This window comes from Hippopotamus amphibius, chromosome 2 (assembly GCF_030028045.1).
Source record: "Hippopotamus amphibius kiboko isolate mHipAmp2 chromosome 2, mHipAmp2.hap2, whole genome shotgun sequence".
In the NCBI taxonomy this organism is placed as follows: Eukaryota; Metazoa; Chordata; class Mammalia; order Artiodactyla; family Hippopotamidae; genus Hippopotamus; species Hippopotamus amphibius.
In genome coordinates this window covers 207565947-207575947 of record NC_080187.1, presented here as the reverse complement: position 1 = coordinate 207575947, position 10001 = coordinate 207565947, and the positions used below count along the sequence as shown (strand labels likewise).

General features: G+C 38.2%; 1 protein-coding gene across 5 annotated transcripts in view; it reads right to left on the bottom strand.

Annotated features, from left to right (window-relative positions):
• Nucleotides 1-41: 41 nt before the first annotated feature.
• DIS3L (DIS3 like exosome 3'-5' exoribonuclease) overlaps nt 42-10001 on the bottom strand; it is a 36302-nt gene continuing 26342 nt past the window's right edge. For 3 of the 5 annotated variants that reach the window (XM_057722930.1, XM_057722928.1, XM_057722931.1), the window contains 7 exons: nt 9416-9508; nt 6156-6689; nt 3373-3527; nt 3090-3268; nt 1289-1434; nt 718-892; nt 326-634 (listed from right to left, as the gene is read on the bottom strand). In XM_057722930.1, coding sequence (XP_057578913.1) covers nt 326-634; nt 718-892; nt 1289-1434; nt 3090-3268; nt 3373-3527; nt 6156-6689; nt 9416-9508 — 1591 coding nt within the window. Of the gene's footprint in view, nt 635-712; nt 893-1288; nt 1435-3089; nt 3269-3372; nt 3528-6155; nt 6690-9415; nt 9509-10001 lie in introns of those variants that run through there. The other 2 variants (XM_057722927.1, XM_057722929.1) reach the window with 2 other exon arrangements.

Here is a 10001-nt window from a genome sequence, read left to right as displayed (position 1 = left end):
CTGGAAAAATTAATACTATTAACAGATTTGAGAAAAGCTAACCAAAAGTCATTTCTGGGTTTGTTAACAAGACTGGCAACCTGATTTGCACAGCCAAGATTCAGTATCTACACATCTCTGAAAAATCACTTTCCATAGTGACCTAACTGTACTTTAATGCAACTTAAATTAATGGTAAGAAAACATTTCACAAATATGTGAAATATCTACCTAATTCCAATCAGGGATTGGGTGACATTGGGCGATACAGAAAATTATATCTTAATGTTTAAAAGAAGGTAAAACATTCACATAAGACAAAGGTCTTTTAATGAAGTAAAAAGTTTCAGATTCCATAACTGTTGGAAACATCCAGGAGAGCGAGGTCTCTTATTTCCTCTAGAAGTGTGTACAGGCTTCTTCCCTTTGTTTGGCAGTATTTCTGATAATCTTCCTCGCTGACGTTTACTTTGACTTCGTGAGCAAGCTGAGCTTCCTCCACAGATCTAGTTACTTCTTTCACTAAATCACTCTTTAGCAAGAGGGAACTCTGCTGAAAAAGTTCTGTATCTGGTATCATGTATGGTTTGTTGCTTACTATTTCAAGCCGTATTGAATCGGAATGGCAACGTGAGGCCTGAACGGATATTCTTACCTATAATAGAGAAGATACACATTACTAAATCACATTCTTTGTTCTTTGCATTGAAAGCAATATTTCATGTAATACAGACTTACTGTTACATGGTCAAACAAATGGAATGTAACAGATTCCCCTCCTGTCGTGGTAGAGGTGATTTTGTTTTGAAATCTTTGAAGGGATCCTGGTTTCCATTCAGAATGGCCATCTGGACCGCAAGAGATCACCAAACCATCTTTATTTTTTAGATAAGCAGCACCTTTAATCCCAAACCTGAAATCATTGTCAGAATAAAAATCCAGAGATAATATAATCTTAGTATGCATACCTTGTAAACTTAGCTAGAATGCTAGTTCTTATAGATGAAAAACTCCAAAAAAACAAAAAAAAACTTTTCATCTGATTTACCTCCAACTATCTATTTCATTGAGCAGTTGGAAACAAAATGTTTTGCTAAATAAGAAAGTAAAACTCTAAGACTGACACATATGTACTAGATTCTAATCTCCTTTTATACTTCCCTAATGAAATATATTTTTACATTATGTACATATGTGAACTACAAAACAGTTGCTAAATAAATGCTTTAATAAATTATATCTAATATACCTATACCATGTCTATAAGGTTAACTGTGATTTCTTAACTATTGTGTTAGAAATAACATACCTTGGTATAAACACAAGCACACCGTTTGTCCTAATTGAATAAATAACCCCATCAGATATGCAACGCTCCTCAGTTTCTGGGTCTTTGTCTTTAAAATACATGCATTGGAAGAGTTCAGTAGACTGCTTCTGAGAATGCTGTGCTGCCTGTAAGAAGAAGTACAACCCCAAAGCCTGATGATGGACTTCCCTGACATCCCCAGAAGAAACATGATTCATATTCCCACAGAAACAACGTCTTTTAAAAAAAGGCTAGGTTCCATAAAACTATTAATACAACTATTTGTCTCTATTATGAATTAAATCAATTTTGTGGGACCCTTTATCATTCTCTCAAAAATGTCTTAGAAAATTAACTCTTTTAAGAAAATAACTTGTTTGTTATTTAAAAACTGTTTATAGTTCATTCAGGAAGAGGAAGTCTCCAGGTCTATGTCTTACCTTTATTTTCAAGCCTGTCCTACCAAAATCCTGCTGGTGGAAGTCAAATTAGAACTGCTATTCTGTAGGGTAATTCAGTAATAGGTATGAAAGTTTTATTTGTGCACCCCTTTTGACTCAGCAACTCATTATTACCAGGAAATTTATCCAGGCAAAATGTGAGAAGTCTGTAAAAGTGTACACACAGGATGGTAATAAACTAGACTGCCTGGAACAGTGCTGCCTAACTGAACTTTCTTCATTGATGGAAACGTTCTGTATCTGGGTTGTCCCATAGGTAGCCACTAGCCACACATGTCTATTGGGCACATGAAATGTGGCTAGTGTGACTGAGGAACTAAATATTTAAACCAACATGACTGTGGCTATAATACTGCACAATATCAAACTAGAACACTGGATACAGAAAATAACATTAAACACTTCGGTAGTTTCTAATTTTGTGTATCACCAAATGGTCTAGTTTTAAACTGTACAGCATTATGGCCACTAGCAACAATATAAAATAGAGTAAAAAGCAGTTTCTAAACTAGTGATGTACCTATATTGACATGGTGTGCTATCAATAACATGTTAAGTGAAAAAAGGCAGATTTCAAACAGCAGGTTATGATTGGATATTTTTTAAAATAAAAAACATTGTCTAGAATTGTTATTATCTTTGGGTAGTAAGATGATAATCTTTCACATTTCTACATTTTGGGAAAAACATCTAACCTGTGTTAAATCTCATAAATCCACATTAAGTTATTTCAGAACATTTGTAGGGATTTCCCTGGTGGTGCAGTGGTTGGGAATCCGCCTGCCAATGCAGGGGACACAGGTTCGATCACTGGTCGGGGAAGATCCCACATGCTGCGGAGCAACTAAGCCTGAGCGCCACAACTACTGAGCCTATGCTCTAAAGCCTGCAAGCCACAACTACAGAGCCCATGTGCCACAGCTAAGATCCCACTCTAGAGCCATGTGCCACAACTATTGAGCTTGAGCTCTAGAGCTCACATGCCACAACCACTGAAGCCTACGTGCCTAAGAGCCCGTGCTCCACAACAAGAAAAGCCACCGCAATGAGAAGTCCACGCACTGCAAGGAAGAGTAGCCCCTACTTGCTGCAACTAGAGAAAGCCCGCATGCAGCAATGAAGACCCAATGTAGCCAAAAAATAATAAATCTCTTAAAAAAAAAAAAAAATTTGTAAATGTATTGAGAGCTAATCAACAAACTTTACGATTTTTCATCTTATTTCATTGGTTGGAATAATTCTAGAGCTCAGTTTGCTAGAATATACTTTATTTCATTATACAATAAAGCTGATATTCTGTTAGCAAAAGAGATGATGGGTAAGAATTAAAAACTCCTTACTCGGTTTCTATTGTTGATATGTCTGCATAATTCCTCAAGATCTTTGTTGCTGAACAAATTTTCTTTAATTTCCATTTTCTTATCTTTTGAAATGGCTGCCATTAACAATCGGTGTACTATAATATCTGAGTATCTTCTTATTGGAGAGGTAAAGTGAGTATATTTATCCAATGCGAGACCTTCAAAAATAAACCAAAAAATCAAAATAAACAAACAGAAAAAAATACTTTTTAAGCAACTTGCTCAAGGTTATGGCCACACAGAGGGAAATTTTATCATTCACCATAGTGATGGAACTCTTCCTCGGCACACGATCCAGTGGAGAAATACAGCGCGTTAGACATGGCCTGTGTAGCCATTGACCGAAGCAACCTGTTGACAATGGGATCGTTGGGGTCATTCGCATTATCCAGAGAATCAGCCAGTGTTTTATTGGACCTGACAAAAAATCGAAAGACCCTTATTTAGTCCCCAGCAATCATTTACAAGTCAACACTCTGAAGGGAACCCTTCACTCACCATCTAAATATGTTCATCTGCCAGTAGTTTAATTTGGACACACTTCAGAAGCAACTTTCCTCAACTATAGAAATTTAGTTTGCTTTTGAGGTTTAAACAAAGAAAGTGTGTCAAAATTCAAATACATTTCTTTTCTTTTTTTTTTTTTTCCCATGCTGCGTGCCTTGCAGGATCTTAGTTCCCCAACCAGAGATTGAACCCAGGCCCTGGCAGCGAAAGTGCCAAGTCCTAACCACTGGACCACCAAGGAATTCCCTCAAATACATTTCTTAAGTACTGAAGAGTAATGTGCTGAACCTATGAGGTGAGTTAATGTTCAGCACATAGTGGGTGGCCAGGTACTTGTTGAATTAAATTCCTAACACCCTTAACCTTAAGCATCCTGTACAGGTCAAAGAATGGATTTTTTTTAAAATCAAGAATTGTTGTGGAAGCTGCTGCATAACACAGGGAGATCAACTCGATGATTGGTGATGACTTAGAGGGGTGGGATAGGGAAGGTGGGAAAGAGCTGCGGGGAGGGAGGGGATATGGGGATATATGTATAAATACAGCTGATTCACTTTGTTGTACAGCAGAAACTGGCACAACAGTGTAAAGTAATTATACTCCAAAAAGAGCTTAAAACAAAACAAAACAAAAAAGAATTACTGAGCCAGGGACTCTCCCCTGGTGGTCCAGTGGTTAAGACTCCACACTTCCATCCCTGGCCAGGGAACTAAGATCCCACATGTCAGCCAAAAATATATATTTTAATATTATATATATTAATATTTTATATATATTAATATTATATATTTTAATATTTTATATACAATACATATATGTATATATATATTGAGCCAGAGAGAGTTAAAAAACAAGAGAACTAAACCTGAGGTGTACAGGTAAAAGAAACCCAAATTATTTTTCTTTTTTTAAAGAGGGAAAGAGGAAGCACCCTATTTATTTACTCTTAGTTTTTTAAAACCCAGGAAATATAGAGTTATGTTAACAATACAATAATATAGCATATGGTTCAGTTCTGTGCTGCAACCTGCCAAGGGAAACGGGGAAGGAAAGACAGTGGATGGTGAAAGGAGAAGCAATGTGACAGAGTGGGCGCAAATGTGAGCTTTCAGGTCTGATAGATGTGGATTCCAATCCCGACTCTGCCCTAACTAGCTGCTAAATGATCGGCAAGTTACTTAACCTCTCCGGACTTAATTTCCCTATCTGTGAAATATGAACAAAGGATCCAAGATAACACCTGAGAGCCCACAGCATGTGCGCCTGGCACACACCCAGAGCTCAACAGGGACTAAACCAGTAAGAGATACTATCACCTAAAGAGAAAAGCAAAAAAAATCCATTTTAATAAATGAATAAAAGATTATTAATTGGCACCTGTTACTGACAACAAAACACTGAAAAAAGAATCCCCTTTTTTGTATTATTTGATGTTTGAAAATTTATTAATATATGTGCCAAACAAGAACTGAAAACTCTATCATACTTAGTATTTTTACTTTAGTCACCATAATCATGTTAAATTTATTTGATCATTGATTTTCTTTCATGTGGAAAAGCTAATTTCTTCTTAAATTAATTCATCACTTTAAACTTCACTTAGGTTTTCTCTAGCTACATTCTACGATCCAAATGTTGCCTTCTACTGTTGTCATATCATCTAAACAGATGCAGAAAAAGTGGAATTCTATCAAAGGACTTTTACATTTGTAAGATGAAAGAACCAGATACAGTTTTCTATCCCAAATGTGTTTATTTCAACATTGTTTGGTTCCAAAAGATAGGTGAAGTTCCAATCAACCACTTTTTCCCCCTGAAATTTCTAGATAATGCTATATGTTCACTTTTCTAGCTCTAGCTTATTCACTGTTAGGAAATTATTTGAATTCACTGAGAAGATACCCCTATCATTAACAAAAATAAATTACTGAAATAATCTAAAGAAAAAAAGAATCCCCTTTATACATCATTTTTAACAGGGAAAATATTTTACCCTGGAGATAGGGAGAAAAAAAGTCTCATTCTATGGCGGGATGGTATAAATTTACCATTGTTGTGGTGTCTTATGATACTGCCACAGACATAGCCTGCATTTTGAAAGTATTAAAATATAGGATTACATCTTGGCATTTGCCTAAAGTGCAGATGAAATTAAATCAAGGATAACAGGTTCCTTACTTCTATATTACAAACTGTAGTGGGTCAAAATTATCCCTAAATAAACTTGTTTTAATTTGAAGCCTCTACGGAAATCCCTGGCGATCCAGTGGTTAGGAATCTGAGCTTCCATTGCAGGGGGCACGGGTTCGATCCCTGGTCAGGGAACTAAGATCCTGTGAGCCACACGACAGCGCCAAAAAAAAAAAAGAAAAAAAAGAAGCAGCAGCTTCTATACCTACATTACTGTAAATGAAGAAAGCCTAGAAGCTTTCTATTTTTTGGTCAAAAATCTGGCTGTCACATTTTAAGAACTACTATAAGATAAATAAGTGTACAGCACCCCCTTCAATTTCCCTGCCCCTTCAAAAGAGGAATTACCGTGTATCTATGAAGAAGCCCTTTGCTTTAGCACACTCTCGGAGTTCAGAAAAAAACTCCTGGTGTGGAGGAGGGTGCCGGCGCAGCAGGGCCTGGTGAGGGAAGCTCTCCCAAATCTTCTTGGCTACGCAGTGGTTGGCCAGGATCATGCATTCAGCCACGGTCTCGTGCACTTCCAGGGGCTGCTTGGGGATGAGGTCATGAATGTTCTTTTTCTCGTCCAGCTGGATGCGTACCTCTACGCCTTCCAGCTGCAGGGCACCGCGATGGTCTCGTTTGGCTCGGACGTGGCGGGCTATGTCCGTCAACTTTCTGATTGCCCACACTAACTCCTCTAGCCTGGCTTGTCGGCTCTTCTCATCCAGGTCCCTGAATTCTGGAATATCATCAACAATGCCGAAGTTTCCATCCAGTAATTCTTGGGCTGCTTCATAAAAGAGTTTGTATGCTGATCGAATAATGGTTCTGCCATACCATACTTTCTTAATTTCATAAGACGTTTTATCCAATTCCCACATGACGCTTACAGCATACCTACAAAACCAGTCACACTCACATCATTATTTAATTCTTCCATTTTTGAAATAAACAGAACTAGATCCTAAATGTAATGAAAGAAATGACATTGCTACAGGTTTCTGCTTCGATGTTTCAATTCAAACACTCTACTGCTAAATCAAAAGATATTTAAAATTAAAACAAGGTTTGACTAGGTTCTGTAGGGCTCTGAGCAAATCTGAAATGAGTTCACATGTAATGTTACAAACCTGACTTTACGGTTCTCCATTTTCCCTAGAACAGCATAGCACTGATAGAGTCAAGTCTGCTGGCTCTCCTCTAGCAAAGGAGAACAAAGCCTTTCGAATGCTACAGGATGACACTGAACTAGGATATCAGTCTTGATGGTAAAGTTCATTAGCAAAAAGTTCACTTAGTAAAGAACCCCTTTACCACCAAATCACTCTAACATTTGCAACTCACATAAATAACAAAGGGCTAACTTCTTAATGTGTAAAGAAATTATATACCAATTATATATATATACAATTTATAATAAATATAATATATATCTTATATATCAATTACTAACAGATCAAGGAAGCAAAAGAAATGGGCAAGAAACATGAAATAGTTCACAGAAAAGGATACATAAATGACAGTTAGGCATACAAAAAAATGTTTGACTTTACTCATAGCAGGAAAAATACAAATCAAAACCACTCTGAGATACTATTTTCATTTATCAAATTGGCAAAGATAAAAAACCACAACATATTGTGTTGGCAAGGCTGTGGGGAAACAAGCATTCTCATGCACTGAGGGAGAGAATATAATTGGCATAACCTCTGTGGAGAGCGATTTGGTTGTTATCTATTTAAACACAAACGCATATACTCTTTGACACAGAAATTCCACTTCTAGGACTTTATCTTCCAGAGATATTGTACTTTTAAAAATGTGAAATGAGTTATAGTCCAAGTAATTCAGTACAGTTTTGTTTATAATAGCAAACGTTTGGAAACAATCCAAATTTCCACAGATAGATAACTGTTATTAATATGGAATGATCTCCATATTAATGATCTCCAAGATACATGGTTAAGTTAAAAAAAAAAAAGCAAGGTCTTAACAGTATATATATATGTGTGTATATATATATATATAGTGTTATATATATATGTAGAGTCACCATTTGTATAACAAAGAAAGACCATGTGTCCACATGTGTGCATGCGTATGTGTGTATTTGTGAAATAATACAAAATATATATTGGCCTTTGTCCCTAGCTCCTGACACAGGGCTCCTGAAACCCTTGTAATTTCCTGGGAGATAGAAGTGTCTTTTGTTCTAACGAGGAGACTCTGGGTGGGCTCCTGGACGAGGCCTGGTCACTGGAAAGACCAAGCCATGATTAGAAGCTTTCAGCCCTGCCCCTCATTCTCTTGAGAAGGGAAAAGGGCTGAAAGTGGAGTTACCGATCGGTCATGCCAATGCGATGAAGCCTCCATAAAATCCCCAAAGCATGAGGTTCGGAGAGCTTCTGGGTTGGTGAACACATGGAGGTGCTGGGCAGAGTGGCTCCCCTGGGCCTGGAAGCTCTGTGCTCCTTCCCACATACCTTGCCCTATGCATCTCTCCCATCTGGATGTTCATCTGTATCCTTTATTATATACTTCTGTAATAAACCAGTAAGCGCAAGTAAATTGTTTTCCTTAATTCTGAGAGCTGCTCTAGCAAATTAGCTGAACCTGAGAAGGGGGTCTGGGAGCCTCTGATTTATAGCCAGTTGGTCAGAAGTACAGGTAACAGCGTGGACTTGCAATTGGCATCTGAAGTCCAAGGAGGGGGTTGTGGGAACCTCTGATCTATAGCTGGTCGGTCAGAAACATGGTGACAACCTGGGCTTTTGATGGTGTCTGAAGTTGGGCAGTGGGGGAACAGTCGTGTGGGACTGAGCCCTTACCCTGTGGAACCTGATGCCATCGCTGGGTAGATGGTATCAGAATTGAATTAAATTGTAGGACACCCACCTGGTGTTACAGGGAATTGCTTGGTGTAGAGAAAAACCTCCACACATTTGGTGACCAGAAGTGTCAGATATGAAGTGTTCTCTGTAAAGGCAAAGGAGACTCAAAGGAAAGAAAGACATAGCACAGAAGGAATGGGTTTTTCCCCACATAGGAAGGTGGAAAACAGGGTTTTGTTTTGTTACAGTATTGTGTCTAGAAAAATACATAAGAAATTGGTAACTGAGGGGAAGTGGAAGGTGGGAGCCTTTCACTAAACACCTTTTGGAGAGCATGAATTTGGGGCTATGTGGTTTTATTACCTATTCAAAGGCAGATATAAACTTTAACGACAACAAATAGAAAAAAAAACTCCTTAAATTCATGACCCTTATGAAAAACAGCTTCAACCAGGGAGCACATATGTACCAAGTTATATACATTTGTTCCTAGACTTTGACTTTAAAATTCCAACAAGAGGGAGAAGCAGCCTCACAGCTAGACAAAAAGAAAAGAGACAGAAAGAAAAGAGACAGAAGGAAAAGAGGAGTGGAAGGGAAGGGAAGCTGAGAGAAATAAAGCTGCCCCCAAATAAGTGGTGCAGCAGGGGATAGAGGATGCAGGGGGAAAGCAGAGGTGGGGAGGGGGGCGAGAGAGAATATTAGAAAGAAGAGGAGGAAGAGGCCAGAAGTGAGAGCCACCAGGCACCACAGAAGGGCCCAGACAAGCTCTGAGGATAAAAAGAAACTCACCTATCAACACCTCCCAGAAGGGAGCACACATCGGCGCTGAGGATGGAGGGTAGCATGTCATAGCGACGGTCCGCTAAGTAATAAGTGGTGGCCCTGCGAACGACACACATGCAGGCACATGACCTTCAGCAGCAAGAAGCGGAACTGCTGACACGGGCTGCGTGAGGAAAACGGCCGAAAGCTCAGCGCAAACTCCCCAAGGCCGTTGCTTTTTCATCAAGTGCAGCAGACTGGGTAATAAAACTAGTCCCATGTTCCCACTTTGCTAAGTGATATTGCTTTGGGCTGAATATTCTTCCACTGATATAAAAGAGAAAGAAAAAGTGGCACAGATCTTAGCTGTATAAGAAAAATCAGAGTGTAATGACCCAGTATTTATATAAAATAGGATATTACTACATGAAAAATTTAACCCATTTCAATTTAGAAGGAAACAACACGTGAAAAGATTCTGTTAAAAAAGGAAAGGTACACTGATTAACGTACTTTTCTAAAGGAAAAGGGGAAGTGGACTTCAATTTTTTTTTTTTTCTGGAAGGGATCTTCAGAATTGTTCCCAATTGTGAAATCTGTTTTAAAAATCTGA